The sequence below is a fragment of the Heloderma suspectum genome, chromosome 2, assembly GCF_057233095.1.
Source record: "Heloderma suspectum isolate Gila_16-S chromosome 2, 16-S_ref, whole genome shotgun sequence".
Classification (NCBI taxonomy): domain Eukaryota; kingdom Metazoa; phylum Chordata; class Lepidosauria; order Squamata; family Helodermatidae; genus Heloderma; species Heloderma suspectum.
This window is the reverse complement of record NC_139459.1, coordinates 397,903,338-397,922,500: the sequence shown is the minus strand read 5'-3', so window position 1 is coordinate 397,922,500 and position 19,163 is coordinate 397,903,338. Positions and strand designations below refer to the sequence as shown.

At 48.1% G+C, this 19,163-nt stretch overlaps 1 protein-coding gene across 1 annotated transcript in view; it reads left to right on the top strand.

The window, feature by feature from the left end:
- LOC146356591 (uncharacterized) overlaps positions 1 to 11,387 on the top strand; it is an 81,400-nt gene extending 70,013 nt beyond the window's left edge. Inside the window, exon 9 of the mRNA XM_084841118.1 lies at positions 10,449 to 11,387. Within this exon, the coding sequence (XP_084697244.1) occupies positions 10,449 to 11,387 (939 nt within the window). The remainder of the gene's footprint in view (positions 1 to 10,448) is intronic.
- The last annotated feature ends 7,776 nt before the right edge of the window (positions 11,388 to 19,163 follow it).

The following is a 19,163-nucleotide window of genomic DNA, read 5'->3' as shown; positions in this document are numbered from 1 at the left end:
CAAGGCTAAACATGCTCAGTTCTTTCAGTCTCTCTTCATAGGGCTTTGTTTCCAGTCCCCTGATCATCTTTGTTGCCCTCCTCTGAACCCTCTCCAGCTTGTCTGCATCCTTCTTCAAGTGTGGTGCCCAGAACTGGACACAGTACCCCAGATGAGGCCTAACCAGTGCTGAGTAGAGGGGGACTAGTACTTCCCGGGATTTGGAAGCTATGCTTCTATGAATGCAGCCCAAAATAGCATTTGCCTTTTTTGCAGTCACATCACATTGTTGGCTCATATTCAGCTTGTGATCAACAACAATTCCACGGTCCTTCTCGCTTGTAGTGTTGTTGAGCCAAGTATCGCCCACCTTGTAACTGTGCGTTTGGTTTCTTTTTCCTAGGTGCAGAACTTGGTATTGATCCCTATTAAATGTCATTCTGTTGTTTTCTGCCCAGCACTCCAGTCTATCAAGATCACTTTGAATTTTGTTTCTGTCTTCCAAAGCATTAGCTATCCCTCCCAATTTCATGTCATCTGCAAATTTGATCAGCATTCCCTGCACCTCCTCCTCCAAGTTATTAAAAAAAATGTTGAAGAGCACTGGGCCCAGGACTGAGCCCTGCGGTACCCCGCTTGTGAGCTCTCCCCAGTATGAGAAGAGCCCACTGAGAAGCACTCTTTGAGTCCGAATCTGTAGCCAACTGTGGATCCACCAGATCATTATTTCATCTAGCCCACTTTGAGCTAGTTTGCTCATCAGGATATCATGGGACACTTTGTCGAAAGCTTTGCTGAAGTTGAGGTATATGATGTCTACAGCATTGCCACGGTCCACAAGGGAGGTTACTTGATCAAAAAAATGAGATCAGATTCGTCTGGCAGGATTTGTTCTTGTCAGAGCATCCCTGACAGATGGCCATCCAGCCTCATCTTGAATGCCTCCATTGTGGGAGAGCCCACCACCTCCCTAGGTAATTGGTCCCATTGTCATATTGCTCTAAGAGTCAGGAAGTTTTTGCTGATGTTCAGATGGAATCTGGCTTCCTGTAACTTGAGCCCATTATTCCATGTCCTGCACAAATTGGGATTGAGTATTCCCTGCATTGTTTTCAAGGTGCTTACAGATGTATTGCTTTATAATCTGCTCCAGAATTTTCCCAGGGATTGTTGTCAGACTGACTGGTCTGTAGTTCCCAGGTTCCTCCTTTTTACCCTTTTTGGAGATAGGGACGTTAGCCCTCCTCCAGTCATCTGGCACTTCCCCCGTCCTCCATGATTTCTCAAAGAGAATAGACAGCGGTTCTGAGAGTTCTTCTGCCAGTTCCTTTATCACTCTAGGATGCAGTTCATCTGGCCCTGGAGATCTGAACTCATTCCAAGTCATTAGGTGTTCCTTGACCATACGCCTATCGATCTCAAGCTGCAATCCTGCCCCTTCAACTTGTACTTCACTTTTGCCAGGGGGTCATAGACCCTCTTTCGGGAGAAGACTAAGCCAAAGTAGGAATTGAGCACTTCTGCCTTTTCTTTGCCATCATTTTGCCATCCTTATTGAATAGGGCCGCAGTAGCTTAGTGGTTAAGACGCTGAATTGCAGACCGGAAGGTCGGTAGGACAGCAGTTCGAGACCCGAGTGCCGCATGACAGAGTGAGCTCTCGTCTTCAGTCCCAGCTCCTGCCAACCTAGCAGTTCGAAAGCAAGAAATTGCAAGTAGATAAATAGGTGCCGCTTCGGCGGGAAAGGTGACAGCGTTCCGTGCACCTCGGTGTTCAGTCATGCCGGCCACATGACCACGGAAGCGTCTTCGGACAGTGCTGGCTCTTCGGCTTAGAAATGGAGATGAGCACCACCCCCTAGAGTCGGACATGACTGGTTGGGGACACCTTTACCTTTTTTTTTAATTGAATAGCTGAACCACCATTTCTTTCCTCTGTCTTTTACTATGCACATAGCTGAAGAAAGCGTTTTTGTTGCTTTTAGCCTCCCTCGCTAACCTCAGCTCGTTCTCAGCTTTAGCCTTCCTGACGCCATCCCTGCAATTCTGTGCTATCTGCCTGTACTCTTCCTTTGTTGCTTGGCCTTCTTCCCACTTCTTATATGTGTCCTTTTTTGTTTTCAGGTCATCCCTAAGCTTGTTGTGAAGCCACATTGGCTTCTTCTGTTGTCTTCCTCCTTTTTTTCTTGTTGGAACTGTTTGGAATCAACTGGGGCGGCTGCAGATAGAAATCCACATCTGAATTCTGACATCAACCTGCCCCCCCCCCCGCTCACGACTAGTAAAGCAGAACAACTCCAGTCAAAGGGGAGCAATTAATATGCTTAGTTTGCAATTTACCCACTGAGGTAGAGTGATAAATTATTAGCCAGAGGACAGGCATTGAATCCATGGAAGAAAACCCATCCTCACGTCCCCATCCCACACACCTGTTGTTAGCTTTGGTCTGTGGCTCTCAGGTGAAGGAACGCCCCTTCAATCCCTAGTTTCTACTTAGTTTTTCACTTCCTTTTCTTCTGGGCGAGCTCAGCTGCTGACCAGAACCTTCCGCTCTTGCTTGTAACGTATCTTCCAGCCTCGAGAACGTAATCATCTGAACACAGAACAATAAAGTCCTTGCTTTGCAGGAATGTATTCTCCAAGCCTCTCTGGACAATCCTTGACCAAGAAAGAGACTCCCTTGAAGTACAGACTAATCATGGCAGAGCGAGGCTTAGCTAGCCCTGAAGGGGAAAGAAGCCACGAGGCCAATGGGACCAGGAGCACTGAGGGATTCTGGGAAGGGACTGTGCGGAAGATCCTCGGTGGGCACACGGCCAGCTCCCATGTCCAGCACCAGCGCTTCAGGCAGTTCTGCCACGGAGAGCCCGACGGGCCCCGAGAACTCTGCAGCCGACTCCACGCCTTGTGCCGTCAGTGGCTGCAGCCGGAGAGAAGCACGAAAGCTCAGATGCTGGACCGGTTGATCCTGGAGCCATTCCTGGCCACCCTCCCCCCGGAGACGGAGAACTGGGTCAGGGAACGTGGAGCAGAGACCAGTTCCCAGGCGGCGGCCCTGGCGGAAGGTTTCCTCCTGAGCCAAGCAGGGCAGACAGAGCTGCAGGTGAGAGTCTTTCCTCCTGGTAACTACGCCGGGCAGAGATTCCATGCAAGAACAGCCAAACACACTGGCCCCAAGGACAAAGCCAGCACACAAGGCGTTGCACAATCCTGTGGGGATAAACTGGGGGAGGAGAACACCACGTATCCCTTGGTCATGCTGGCTGGGGATGATGGGAGTGTCAGTCACACACATTTGGAAGGTATCAGGCTGGGGTAAATGGATGTATAGAACCATAGCTTTGGACGGAGCTGCAATGCAAGGTGCAGCTGGAGCAGTCCTGGGCCGTGTTTCCACAACAATACAGTCAGGGCCAGAAATATTGGAGCAAGGATAACTGTTTTGGCAGTTGGCCTCTGTACACCACCACATTGAAGTTGAAAGGATGCACACCCAGATGGGAGCGAAGTCAGGACTTTCAGCTGTAATTCAAGGGGTTTGACAAAAGTGGGGCACTAACCATTCAGGAAGGACAGCCAGTGGCATACACACACACCCGTCGGTGGTGGCTCATAAGTAATGGAACGAATGGCTGACAGGTAGCTGCATGGCCAGATGTGGCCTGTTTCCTGGGTGCCCCATGACCAATCAAGCAGATGAAAGGCCTGGAGGTGGTTCTGAGTGTTACATTTGCATTTGGTGGCTGTTCACTGGAACTCCCAACATGAGGTCCACAGAGGTGTCCATGTGAGTGAAGGAGGCCATCATTAGGCTGAGGAAACAAAACAAACCCATCAGAGAGATAGCAAAAACAGTGGGAGTGGCCAACACAACAGTTTGGAACATCCTGAAAAAGAAGGAATTAACTGGCAAGCTCAGCAACAGCAAAAGGCCTTGCAGGCCACGGAAGATGACTAAAGTGGATGACTGCAGAATGCTGCTCATGGTGAAGAGGAACCCTTTCACAACATCTAGCCAGGTCAAGAACGCTCTTGCTGAGGTAGGCATGTCATTGTCAACATCTACAGTCAAGAGATGGCTTTATGAATGCAAATACAGAGGCTTCACAACAAGCTGCAAACCACTGGTAATGCTCAAAAACAGACAGGCCAGATTAGCCTTTGCCAGCAAACACCTAAAAAAGCCTGCCCAGTTCTGGAATAACATTCTTTGGACTAATGAAACCAAGATTAACTTGTACCAGAATGATGGGAGGAGATAGGTATGGAGAAGGGAAGGAACAGCTCATGATCCAAAGCATACCACATCATCTGTCAAACATGGTGGAGGCCGTGTTATGGCATGGGCATGTATGGCTGCCAATGGAACCAGGTCACTGGTGTTTATTGATGACCTGACTGCTGAGAAAAGCAGCAGGATGAATTCTGAAGTGCATAGGGCTATAATTTCTGCTCAGATTCAGCCGAATGCCACCAAACTGATAGGACACCGCTTCATATTGCAGATGGATAATGACCCAAAACATACAGCAAAAGCTACCCCGGAGTTTCTCAAGACAAAGAAGTGGGATGTTCTTCAATGGCCAAGTCAGTCACCTGATCTCAACCCCATAAAGCATGCTTCGCACTTACTGAAGACAAGACTGAAGGCAGAAAGACCCACAAACAAGCAGCAGCTGAAGGCAGCTGCAGTAAAAGCCTGGCAAAGCATCTCGAGGGAAGAAACTCAGCATTTGGTCATGCCCATGGGTTCCAGACTTCAGGCAGTCATTGACTGCAAAGGATTTTCATCCCAGTATTAAAGGCAGTCCTTAAGTTTGAAATGATGTTGGTTTGTTCCATTACTTATGCGCCACCACCGACGGGTGTGTGTGTATGCCACTGGCTGTCCTTCCTGAATGGTTAGTGCCCCACTTTTGTCAAACCCCTTGAATTACAGCTGGAAGTCCTGACTTCGCTCCCATCTGGGTGTGTTTCCTTTCAACTTCAATGTGTGGTGGTATACAGAGGCCAGCTGCCAAACAGTTATCCTTGTTCCAATATTTTTGGCCCTGACTGTAGAAGGAGAAGCTAATGGAGTACTGGATTTTAAAAAAAGGAATCAGCTTTGCTGAGAGCAGGGCTCCACGAGCAGGTTCTCCACACCAGTAAAAATCACTTCGCAGAACACACTTCCTTGTGGGGGTGGGGGTTGGAGTGACCGTCATCTGACTGGCAGGGGCTGCTCAACCAATAAGAGAGGCTTTCCCCCTTTCTCCTTTCCCCCGAAAGTCCAGATGCACCTGCATTTCAGGAGCAAGCCTCACTGAGCCCAGTGGGAGTTACTTCCAAGTAGACACGCTTGTGTTGGGAAAGGGTGGGGGGGAGAACACAAAGATGGAAACCAGCCCCCATTTTAACCCGCAGGACCTCATTGACCACAATGGGAGTTACTTCTGAGGGGGCACTAATGGATTTGTTATGGGAAAGAGAGCAATAAACACAAAGATGGAAACCAGCCCCCATTTTAACCTGCAGGAACTCATTGACCACAATGGGAGTTACTTCTGAGGAAGCACTAATGGGTTTGTTGTGGGAAAGAGAGCAGTGAACACAAAGATGGAAACCAGCCCCCATTTTAACCCACAGGATCTCTATATGTCGAAGTAGTTTCTTCCTAAGGCAATAAGCAAACAAAGGAGAATCAGAGCCTCGCGATTGCGCTGTGCCATGTCAGTTGAGGGGGATCTCTGTAATTTCTGTGGGCATTCAGAGGGCAAGCCTCATTCAGCGCAGTGGGAGGAAACACCCCTTGATGGGGTTATGGTGAGAGGCACGCCCCTGGACAGGGCTGGCAGGGCACACAGCAACTATACCGGGGAGAACCCAACTTAAGGAAAAGAATCAGACTTTGAGTAATCTCAGGAAATCCGGCTTTTCTGTGATAAGCTCTGGGGTGGCTGCTGGATGGCCATGACGTCGTGTATCCCTAGCGACCTCAACACGCAGCCAGCTTGGGGTAAATCGCTGGTGGAAACACCCCCCAGGTTCCATCCTCTGCTCGAAGGAGAGCCCAAAGCAGAGTGTTCCAGGCATGGCTTCCCCTGTCCTTGGTGGAGCGGAGCTGGTTGCTGTGCAGCCAGATCAGGTGGGCAAAGAAAGGCAAAGACAGGAAAGGGAGACCCTGGATACCTCAGTCCCCTGCATGTCTCCCTGAGCCTAAAGTGCGGGTGTTGAACATGATTCAGCCGGAGGGCTAAATTCCGTTTCAGAGATGCTCTCGGGGGCTGGATTCTAGTTGAGGCTGGTGTTAATTCAGTCCGGTTTGCTGCCTCCAGTTTCAGAGGCAGTATGCTGGGGAACATGAGTGGGGGGAGCTATTCCTCTCCTGCCCTGCTTGTGGGCTTCCCTGGCCGGCCACTGTGTGAACAGGATGCTGGACTAGAAAGGCCTGTGGTCTGATCCAGCATCAGGGCTCTTCTCATGTTCTTAATATAGTCAATGCTGCATTTTCCTTCCCCTGCTCTTCCCTGCAGCCCGCTCCCCATAGTGGCACCCCACCCCACAATCTTCTCCAGAGGGCCCCCAATGCTCTGGAGAGTCATGGAGGACAGGGGCTCATAGCGAACGAGGAAGTCCCTTGTCTGGACAATGTGTGTGTCTGTCTGCCCTTTTGAAAACTCTAGGGCTGACTGTCCTGGCTGTGGCTTCCCCCATTGGCTAAAGGCGATGAAGGGTGGGAGCAGGCTCCCTTCTCCCAAGATGATTGGGCCAGAATGGCTTGGAGCTGGGTAGGTGAGGAGCTGGCTGGGTCTCCATCTGGGAGGGGCCATAGCTCAGTGTGATGGAGCACATGCTTGGCATGCAGGAGGTCCCAGGTTCGATCCCCGGCTCCTCCAGGTAGGGCGAGGAAAGAATCCTGCCTGAAAGCCTGGAGAGCCGCTGCCAGTCAGTGTCGACAGTACTGGGCTAGATGGACCAAAGGTCTGACTCAGTATAAGGCAGCTTCCTATGTTCCTAGGTGAGAGGAAACTTGGCAAGTGCATCCAGGGCCCTCCTCCTCACCAGGTGGCACAGCCGGAGCCTCTCCCTGCCCCCCTTTTCCTGGCTGAGACCCCCCTCTTCCCTCAGCCCCCCAGTTCCTACTGCAGTGAGGGTGGCTGGGCTGAGAGGGTACCTGGCCAGAGGTCACCCAGTAGGCTTTGTAGCCATGTAGGGATCTGAGCCAGGATCTCTCTGGGCTAGCCCAACACTCTAACCACTGTACCACATAGGCTTTCATACTGCCCCACCTTACAAGGCTGTTGTGAGGATGGCTCCGGGATTGCACGTGGAACCTTCTATAGCACTGCAAGGTGTTAATTCAGTCCTCTCGAACTTCGGAACCTACACCGAATGGCTTCTGAACACCCCGGTGGGTAACCACGCTACGTCCGAACAGGCAAACGTCACCACGGACAAAACTGAAAATGGATAACTATTTAATGCTTTATTTTAGAAAATTAAAAAATTAAACAAGAGCAAGTGAACAGGTGGGGGCAAAGGCGAAAGAGACCCACCCCAATAGTAAAAGGGGTGCAGCCAAAAAATACCAGCGTATGTATGTATGTATGTATTTTTATTACATTTATTGCCCAACAGCCAAGGCTCCCTGGGCAGTTCACAAGCATTAAAACTATAAAATTCAACACAATAGAACTGAAGATAAGACGTTAGAAGTGTAAAAGCAGCATGTAAAAGTATTTAAGTAAGTATTTAAGCTTAATGCTCCCACTGTCAGCAACGAAGCCTTAGGAAAGGACTTTTGGCGGTTCAGAATGGAAAAAAAGAAATGGCACAAACTCTAAGAAGCCACCCAACAATTGATGGTTGGGGAAAGGGCTTGGAATTAGGGGAAGGGGGCATAGATTTAGGGGGAAATTCAGAGGGCCCAGCCTTGATCCCTGGGCCCAAGGCTCCTCACCCCTGTTGGAGAGAAAGAGAGGGAGAGAGAGAGAGAGAGAGAGAGAAACGTGAACACTGAGCTCAGAGGGGGATGAAATACAAAACCTACAGACAGCTGCTGCTGTTGCTGAGTAGGGGCCTGGCGGGCTAAGCCTCTCCTTGCTCACAGATAACCCACTATCCTAGGGGCATGAAGCATTTTTCCTGCCAAAGTCCATATTATCCTGACTGAAACTTGTTAGGATCCACTTTCCAGCACAGCGTTTGGAAACCATGGCGTTTGGCGGTGAGGATCAGGATGGAAGGGGCCTGGCCATATGGGCAAACTGAGCAGGCCAGATTGGCCCGCAGGCCTGAGTTCCAACCCTCCTGACCTAACAGAGCAATGCCTGGAGCCTGTCCAGATGGCCCACGAGGAATGCTTTGTATGCAACCGAGTAAGAAAACTAAAGAAAACCCCTGCAGTCCTCCCGTTCTGGAGCCTTGCCACGTTTACTGTGGGCTCCCAGACAGCGACCACGTGGTTGCTGAGAGGGGAAGCTTTTAGTTTTCAAGATTCCATAGAACTCGATGAAACACTGCCATCTAGTGGCTATTTCAATGCCGTTATATTCCGACTCTAAAAAACGGTCCGTTAGTTCTAGATCTGTTTGAGACAGAATAACCAGGAAATACCGCTGGATGTGCCCTGGAAGTTAACGATGTCATGAAAAGGACACGCCAACTTCCGTGAGTGAACAATCTCAATAGCAGGATAAAAGCTCCATGCGAAGGAGCCGTATAACTTTTCCATTTACTTTGGGATGGTTGCATTACCCATGAGGACAGCCTGTTTCCTTCCTCTTCTTTCAGGGTCTGGTGACCTTTGAGGAGGTAGCTGTGCATCTCACGGCAGAGGAGCGGGCCCTGCTGGATCCAGGCCGGAGGGCTCTGCACAAGGAGGTCATGGTGGAAAACTGGCAGAATCTGGCCTCTCTGGGTAAGGATCCCTCTTTCCCTTGGCTGAAATAAGTAGTATTCAAAACAGAACCCCAAAGGTGGCCTACTAAAGCCATTTAGATCAACCAAAACCTCACAGAGTCGGCAGGTTAATGCTAAAGAATAACGTTAGCCTTGCTTTTCACTCTTCTAGTAATTCCTTCCCCCTCTCCGCTCCCTCTTGCAGGAATGAAATGTTGACCTTTCTGTTCCTCTTTTTACCTTCTTGGGGTTGGGTTTGGAAGGATCAGTCAGGCTGTTTTGGAATCCCTGGGTGCTTGTTACAATCATCGAATCATAGAATAGTAGGGTTGGAAGGGGCCTATGAGACCATCAGTCCAACCCCCTGCTCAATGCAGGAATCCAAGTCAGAGCATCCCTGACAGATGGCTGTCCAGCCTCATCTTGAATACTTCCAGGCTGGGAGAGCCCACCACCTCCCTAGGTTATGGGTTCCATTGTTGTATTGCTCTAACAGTCAGGAAGTTTTTCCTGATGTTCAGCCAGAATCTGGCTTCCTGTCACTTGAGCCCATTATTCTGTGTCCTGCATCCTGGGATGATCAAGAAGAGAGCCCGGCCTTCCTCTCTGTGACAACCTTTCAAGTACTTGAAGAGTGCTATCATATCTCCCTTCAGTCTTCTCTTCTCAAGGCTAAACAAGCCCAGTTCTTTCAGTCTCTTCTCATAGGGCTTTGTTTCCAGTCCCCTGATCATCTCCTTTGCCCTCCTCTGAACCCTCTCCAGCTTGTCTGCATCCTTTAGTGCAGTGCCCAGAACTGGACACAGTACTCCAGATGAGGCCTAACCAGTGCTGAGTAGAGGGGAACTAGTACTTCCCGGGATTTGGAAGCTATGTTTCTATTAATGCAGCCCAAAAGAGCATTTGCCTTTTTTGCAGCCACATCACATTGTTGGCTCATCTTCAGCTTGTGATTGACAACAATTCCAAGATCCTTCTCGCTTATAGTGTTGTTGAGCCAAGTATCGCCCATCTTGTAACTGTGCATTTGGTTTCTTTTTCCCAGGTGCAGAACTTGGCATTGATCCCTATTAAATCTCATTGTGTTGTTTTCTGCCAGGCGCTCCAGTCTATCAAGATCACTTTGAATTTTGTTTCTGTCTTCCAAAGTATTAACTATCCCAGGTGCCAGAAGTAACTACTCTGTTTCCTTCCTCCAAAGGAAGACTTCTGGTTCCCAGACCTGACCTCATTTTGCAGCTGGAAGAGGGAGACGAGCCATTTGTGGAGGCCTCTGAAGGAAAGAGATCAGCAGGTAGCTGCTTAGTTCGTTGGGGGATTCTTTGTCAAGCATATCATGCTATGAGTTCTCCTGGCAGCTATTTCTTCTCTGTTCCTTCAGGCAGTGGGAAAAAGAATGAGAAAGAGAGCAAGGAGCAGCAAAAGAAAACTGAAGCAAAACAGCTGTGGAGGAAGAAATCCATTGTGCCTGAAACGGGAAGAACCCAACAGGAAGGTTCCAAAGAAAATCAAAGGAAAAAAATCCTTCTAGATGCAAAAATCTTAATTAGGAAATCAAGCCTGAGCACACTTCGAAGTCTGCAAAAGAGGGACAAAACATTCAAATGTTCTCAATGTGGAAAGTGTTACGGGCGGTGCAAAAGTCTGAGGATACACCAAAAAACCCACACTGGAGAGAAGCCATATAAATGCATGAAATGCGGGAAAAGCTTCACTTGGAGCTCAGCCTTTAGGGCACATCAGAGAATGCACACTGGGGAGAAGCCGTATCGATGCCTGGAATGTGGAAAGAGCTTCACTCGGAGAGCAGGCCTTAGATTTCATCAAAGAATCCACACGGGGGAGAAGCCATATCAGTGTGCCGAGTGTGGGAAAAGATTCAGGCAGAGCGCTGGCCTTACAGCTCACCATAAGAGCCACACTGGGGAGAAGCCATATCGATGCTCAGAGTGTGGAAAGAGCTTTAGCCACATGACACACCTGAAAGGTCATCAAAGGATCCACACAGGGGAGAAGCCATTTAGATGCTCAGAGTGTGGAAACAGCTTCAGGCAAAGGATACACCTTACCTTACATCAAAGAATCCACACAGGGGAGAAGCCATATAAATGCTCAGAGTGTGGAAAATGCTTTAGTCAGAGCATGGGCCTTACCTCTCATCTTAAGGTCCACATTGAGGAGAAGCCATATACATGCCCAGAGTGTGGAAAGAGTTTCAGTTGGAAGCAGTCCCTTTATGCTCATCAAAGCATCCACACAGGGGAGAAACCCTACCAATGTCCTGAGTGTGGAAAGCAATTCAGACGCAGCCGGGAATTTACGATTCATCAGAGAATTCACACAGGCAAAAGGCCATATCAATGTTCAGTGTGTGGAAAGAGCTTTATTCGCAGCACACACCTTAAATTACATCACAGAATCCACACGGGGGAGAAGCCTTATAAATGCTCAGAGTGTGGAAAGAGCTTTAGTCACAGCTCCCACCTCAAAAGACATAAAAGAATCCACACAAAGGAGAAGCCATAGAAATGAATGCTCAGAATGAGGGAAGCAAATCAGTTGCAGCATACAACTTAACTTGCATCAAAGAATTAACATGGGCAAAAAGCCATAGAAATGCTCAGACGGAGGAACGAGGTTCTCCCATAGAAGCCAGAACTTGCATCAAAGAAAACCTGAAAGAGTCCCGCAAGTCCTAGCAATGACTAGAATGTAGTAAGGTCATCAGGTAGAGCACAGACCTCCATGTTACAAAAGTCAAACTGAGCAGAAAACTATTATAAATAGAGTACTCTGTGTATGACTGATCAAACCTTAATTCCATGATAAAAATCCTAGCACACTGGGCAGTATTGAACTGTGTCATCCCATTAGCGCAAATGACATTGCACTAGCGGAAAGTAGGTTCTGAACTATGCGCAAGAGAAGAATCCGCCTAAAGTTATGTTTGTACAAGCGTGGTAACTCCTGTGCAACCATTGTGCGACACGTTGTGCAACCGGTTATGCAACAGCGCCTGTGTGCAATACGTTGTGCAAGTGTATTGGGCAACCGTTTATGCGATGGGAAGATTCAGAGGAACTCCTTTAGTGCTGGTGGAGGAATGTCACCATGGGATACTGCCCTTTAAGACCAGAATTAAAGCTACCTCAAGTGGGCTCCAGCTCTGCAAAGGCACAAAATTGGAAGCTCAGGTGGGGGCCTTACCCGATATGCCCCATGATCAGTAATGATGTTGTGCAATGTCACAAATTGTGCTTGCTTACAACGTAACCTCCAGGCATGCACACTTTTCCTTCATCTTCCAGTAATGCTCAGATACTTCATAAGGCAATTCAAGTCCTGGAGAATTTGCTGGTCCCAGGCCCTCCATCCTCCCCATCTGGATTTGGGTTCAAAAGACCAAAGAAAAACGTGGGTGCATGGAGAAATTGCGAGCACAATTTTATTTTTCCTAGAGAGGCCTTAGGTTGTGCCAAACTTCAAGCTGCATATTTTCAGTATTGTCATATGGTTTAATTTTCAGATCCAGATACGTTCCATCCTGCGGAGCGGTTTCACATCTATGCAAAATTGTGAAATCTTTACAAGCCATACAGTTTGTCTCAACTAGAAGGGGAAATTACTATCGTACAACTAGAGGGGGAGATTACTTCAGGACTCTCGCACATTCGATTTATTTTACTTCTTGCCTATCTTGAGATGTTTGCATAGCTGCAGCATCCTTCGATATGGCAATGTCAGATATCACCTTATGTCCATAAACGTCTGAGCAATCTCCACTGCTACCTGTTTGTTTATTATGACATTTCTATCCCACTGTTTTTCCTCCAAGGAACCTAAGATGGCTTACATCGTCCTCTTCCTCTCCATTTTATCTTCACAAAAACCCTGTGAGGAAGGTCAGACAGAGAGTCAATGACTGTCCCAAAGTCACTTCGTGAGTTTCATGGCCAAGTAGGGACTAGAATCCAGATCTCCTGAGTCCCGGTCCAACACTCTAACCGCTAGACCACACTGGCTCCCACTGTTCCATCCAAATTTTCTTAAATGCACCGTACGTATGACTGCTCACATCACCACCGGGCCTCCTGCTAACAGAAGGCAACTGGAATGCTAAGGGAAGTCCTTCCCCCGATGTCATCCAATCCAGCCTCTTCAGGGCTTAGTGGTGATATCACCCAGCTGCCCATCCAAATAGAGTTCCCTACCCATGTTGTAAAGTATAAATACAGAGGATATTCAAACAGCAGGTAGGTTCTTCCCCCCAAACCTCCCTGGATGGTGGGTCAGGAAACCGCCTCCCCACCTCATCTTGACATCTCTTTTGGTACAGGCCAGAAAGATCACATGGTTAAGAGATTTTGATTTCTCAAAGGAAAGATGCTAAAGCGTTCTTGGAAAGTTTCTGAAATGTGCCTTGCTTGTTTTCTCTAACACTATTTGTGTTTTTATATATGTCTTATTAGACACTTAGATTCCTGCATTGAGCAGGGGGTTGGTCTCGATGGTCTTATAGGCCCCTTCCAACCCTACTATTCTATGATTCTATGATTCTATACTCTCATATTGTATCTTGTAATCCTATAAAAATTCTTTGGCATTTCTGAAGTAGTAAACTAAATTTTTATAAAGACCATCTCTCGTTGTGGTTGTTGTAGTTTTTAATCATATTTAGGACACAGTCCTATGCGTGTTTAGACAGAAAAAAAGTCCTACAACTCCCAGCATTCCCCAGATAGTCATGGGTAGTTCACACACATCCTGGTTAACACAAGTAATGGTTTGTTTAGCAGCTGGGATGTGACAACTTATCTCTACGAAGCAAAACATGACTATTTCACCTTGTGTCATGTGATTGTGCACCCGCCTGGTCACCTGTGATGAATAAACTTTGGCTCCCAAGTGACTATGCAAGTCCACTTAGCTTGAGAATAGATTCATTTGGACTGCTGCGTGCGCAAGGCATATTTTTGGAAGTAAAAGGGACACTATTGGATCATAATATTATATTGCTTGGAATTCTGTATTGAAAGGAGAGCATTTTGTAAAACTGCCAATATCATAAAAGTGCAGAAAAGGGCAACTCAGATGATCAAGGGGCTGGAGAATCTCCCCTATGAGAGAAGCTTATGACAGCTGGGATTGTTTAGCTTGGAAAAAAGGAGGGTAAGGGGAGGCATGATAGAGGTGTACAAAACCATGCATGGTGTGGAGAATGCGGATAGGGAGACATTTTTCTCTCTCAAAATACTAGAACCTGAGGTCATCCCATAAAGCTGATGGGTGGGAGATTCAGGACAGATCAAAGAAAGTCCTTCTTCACACGGCGCAGAGTTAAACTATGGAATTCACTTCCACGAGATGTAGTGATGGCCACCAATTGGGATGGCTTTAAAAGGGGGTTAGACAAATTCCAGGAAGAGAATGGCTACTTGCCCTGAGGACTCCATGCTGTCGCCAGTATCAGAGGCGGTATGCCAAGAGATACCAGTTAACAAGCCACCCTGCAGAAAACTGCCATGGTTAAACCCTGTGTCTAGAGTGTCAGTCACCCCCTCTGCTGGCAGGCTGGTCAGGAGCTCCGGCTTTTGGCTTTGCCTTGGTGCCTCAAAGCATCTGGTTTTGCTCACTTTGCCCCTGCCCTCCCTGAATTCTGCATTTGGCCTTTAGCTTCCCCTCCGATCCTGCTCAGAGAGTGGCCGTGCACAAGGACTACCTTTGGCAGACCAACAGCCATTAAAGACAAGCATCTGTGATCTCTTCTTCCTCCCCAGTTTTGCAATCTTGCTCTCCAAAGCCTCTTCCTCTCCATTTCTCTATCCCATGTAGAGTTATGGTGCACACGTTGGCATGCTTAGACAGAAAAAAGTCCTACAACTCCCAGCATTCCCCAGCCAGCCATGCTGGGCGCCCTACAATGCAGGGCATTGTAGGAATTTTCTGTCTAAACATGCATGGGCTTGCACCCTGGGGATCCCAGTTTGCCAAGTCCCAGCCTCACTGACATCCTCAGTACCATACTCCAGCCCTTACCAAACTGGATCCTCTGCATCTGTCCATGACCTAGACTTCCATGCACAGAAGGCCTCATTCTAGACTCTGAAGGGACCTTTTGAACCAATTTTCCCCACAATTCCAACCCTGTGCCTGGACTTTAACAACATCCCGGGTTACCCTCTGTTTTGTGCAATGCACAGAAGTTTCTACCTCTGTCTAGAGAGCACACTTGGTAACAAGTTGCAACGTAGGATGGGGCTGCAAAATGTACAGCCCAACCAGCTGTTTCTCACAGCCTGCCGGACCCCCCCACACACATCTGCTGCCCCAAAAGGTAGAGAACAGAGATAAGGGAACTCTTTTCCTTGCTAGTTTGTTGTTGTTTATTCGGTCAGTCGCTTCCGACTCTTCGTGACTTCATGGACCAGCCCATGCCAGAGCTTCCTGTTGGCCGTCGCCACCCCCAGCTCCCCCAAGCTCAAGTCCGTCACCTCCAGAATATCATCCCTCCATCCTGCCCTTGGTCGGCCCCTCTTCCTTTTGCCTTCCACTTTCCCTAGCATCAGCATCTTCTCCAGGGTGTCCTGTCTTCTCATTATGTGGCCAAAGTACTTCAGTTTTTGCCTTTAATATCATTCCCTCAGGTGAGCAGTCTGGCTTTATTTCCTGGAGGATGGACTGGTTTGATCTTCTTGCAGTCCAAGGCACTCTCAGAATTTTCCTCCAGCACCGCACTTCAGGAGCATCTATCTTCCTTCGCTCAGCCTTCCTTATGGTCCAGCTCTCGCAGCCATAGGTCACTACGGGGAATACCATTGCTTTAACTATGCAGACCTTTGTTGTCAGTGTGATGTGAACAACCGTATTTGGTATGGGACATTGGAAGGGGTGGATGAGAAGTGTGTGTGTGTGTGTGTCTGTGCATAGGTGGGGGGAGTATGAATAAGTGTATGCATGTTTGTGTGTCTGCATCCTTGCCTGGGAGCCCACATATACACACCCTGGCATACACCTGATGTGGCCCTCAGGGACAAATGGTTGTGCACCCTTGATGTAGAACTTCAATAGACATTGAGAATACAGGTGGGGAACTTGCAGCCATCCAGCTATGCTAGGATTGTGACTCCCATAGTCCCATGCTGGCTGGAACCGATGGGAGCTGTAGTATAAGAACATCTGTGATTTAGAAACTTAAGAAGCAAGCCTATGAATTGCCTATGGATATGAATTCTCAACACTTAAGAATCAGATGCTCTCTTTAGTTTTGGTTATTAGATGCTCCTTTGTATTCAGATCAGGCTTCAGCAAAATAATTTAGTACTTGGGATGAAGATGCAGCCCAGTAGCCCAGCACTGGAGGCCAAGCTGGAGAAGACCTGCACGGCCACCATGTATTTCCCCTTGGTGCTCAGGGAGGTGGGTACAGAGGTTACCCAAACACTGCAAAAGACCAGCATGCTGAAGGTGATCAGCTTGGCTTCACTGAAAGACCCAAGCAGCTTCCTGGCTAGGAAAGCCACCCTGGAGCAGATGGCAGCCAGGAAGCCCATGTAGCCAAGGGCACTATAGAACATGGTGACAGACCCTTCATTGCACTGCAAGATGATCTCTCCAGGCTGTGAGTGCATGTCAGAATCTGGGAATGGGAGAGAGATTCTCCGCCAAATAGTGCTGATAAGTTGGACACTAGAACAAGAAAGGACAGTGGAGTTGGCCAGACTCTTCCCCAGCCATCTCCTCACTCTGTTTCCTTGCTTTGTGGCTGGGAAGGCCAGCATCACAGTGATGGTTTTGGCCAAACAGAGAAGAGATGGCAACTGAGAAGATGATGCTGAAGGCCATTTGTTGGAGGAGGCAGGTTGCTTTCCTTGGCTGGCCAATGAAGAGGAAGGAGGACAAAAAGGAAAGCAGGTGGGAGATGCTCTTTCCCTCCTTTCCTGCCCACCAAATAACTGATCAGTGGTGGGTTCAGAAACAGGAAGGAGAACCTGGCACCTGAGCATTCTCCAATTTCCTAAATATTAAAAATGAGAAAATGTAGGAGAGGACCCGGTTGTTGGCTTTGACTAGGGGAGTTTCTAGGTTTTTAATGAATGCTCCTAACACAAAGCCAGTGGTTAAGGACAGGAATATGGCAAAGGAAGCCAGGACGATCCCCAAATGTTCTTCATAGGAAAGGAAGGTTATAGCCTTGGAGATACATTGATCATGTTCCTTGTTCGGATACTGATCTTCTGGACATCTGGTGCAATGATCTGCATCTGAGAAAGAGGAGGAGAAGGAAGAGGAGAGGAAAAAGAGGAGTAGCCGCAGTGGAGAAGGAGGAGAAGGAGTTATGTTGGTATTACAAATGTCTATCAGTATTTATCTGTGTTCTAGATTTTTGTATTTTTTATCCACAAAGGAATGATCTGCATTTAAATTGTATTTACAAAAAATACCCTCAGTGAAAGTGTGGCAGTGAATCTTTGCCCTGTTCCGCTAGGGCCTCCTTCTCCTCTGGAATCCCTCTCCTTCCACAGTGGAGATGGTCCCTTCTGCACACAGCGCACAGGCATAGCAGCAAACTGGCTTTCCTTCCTGAATCACCTTGGCGTCTCCTGGGAAGCAGCTTTCGGTACACCTTGAACAAGGCAGGTTCTTCCCAGAAAGACAAGGAACATTGAAAAAGAAAAAGTGTTGGTGATGTATTTCGATGCTTCAGCAGTGGTTAAACCCAAAAAGAAATGAGAGGAGCTCCCAGAGGATCCACAGAGTGGGGATGGACATTAAAAGACAGTTTTACATATGGTTAAGGTAATGCATATTGCTGCCAAAAAATCCCAAATTCATGTGTGGATAAGAAAATAAGAACAAAGAAGAGTCCTACTGGATAAGACCAAGGATCCCTCTAGTCCAGCATTCTGTTCACACGGTGGCACACGGACACGAGGACAACAGAACCCTCCCACCCATTTTCCCCAGCTACTGGTATACATGGGCATACTGCCTCTGATACTGGAGGTAGCATATAGCCATCATGACTAATAGCCACTTATAGCCTTCTCCCCCAGGAATTTGTCCAGCCCATGCGCTGGGGGATTCTGGGTAGCATTTGCTTCCATAAGAACATAAGAAGAGCCCTGCTGGATCAGACTGAGGTTCCATCTCGTCCAGCATTCTGTTTACACAGTGGCCAAGCTGCTGTCAACTGGCAACCCACAAGATGATGGGGTCATAGAATCATAGAACAGTAGGGGTGGAAGGGGCCTACAAGACCATCGAGTCCAACCCCCTGCTCAATGCAGGAATCCAGGTCAGATCATCCCTGACAGATGGCTGTCCAGCCTCGTCTTGAACGCCTCCAGTGTGGGAGAGCCCACCACCTCCCTAGGGAATCGGTCCCATTGTCATATTGCTCTGACAGTCAGGGTCTGAGCTAGCAGTTACTGACTAGCAACTGGAACTTTTGTAGTGGGAGAGAGCTTGATGAAAATGTCAGCCCAGTTTGTGGCTGCTGTGAAATAGGCCAATTCCACTTTAGGAAGGGAACTTAGAATAAAACTGCCTCTATGATATAGCCCTCCTCGAAACCTGTGGTGTGACTCAATTTGAAATACTGCGTACAATTCTGGTCACCTCACCTAAAAAAGGAGGTGAAAAAAGATGAAGGAAAGGGCAAATAAAATGTTCAAGGGGGAATATGGCTGGGAGTGGGAGTGAGAGCAAAGGGGAAAGGTCTGAGAAAATGAGCGAGGCCAGAGGCTGGGATGAAGAAATAGCAGTAAAGGGATGGAAGGGAGATAAAGAGAGTCTAGAGGCTTAGGAAGAAGCAGTGTGTTAGAGAGGAGGAAGGGACAGAAATAGCAAGGCTTGAGATTGGAAAGGAGGGAGAAATATCAAAGCAAAGGAGTAGAGAAGGTAGAGAAAGAGAGTCTAGAGGCAAAGAGGGGGAGAAACAGTGAGGTTAAGGAGTAGAGGGAGAGAAAGAGCAAGGACAGATTTTAGGAGGAGCAAGGTCATAAACAAGGGATGGGTTACTGGAGCAAAGTCAGGAAGAGTTGCAGCAGGTCACCAAGTTTGATTGGGTATGTTGGGTAATAGGAACAATCCGCATGCTTGCAGACACGAGGGGGCTAAAGAGACTGTGTGGCATCAACAGCCCCTTGTCTTCTTAACCACCTAGTTCCTTTTCCCATGCTCCCTCCCTCCCCTCCTCTTCCTTCTTCCTCCTTTCCTTTCTTTGCCTCTGCATCATGTGCCATACGGCTCTCTCCCTGAAGAAAGCAAGTCACCATATCGTATGACTTTGCTTACTTACAC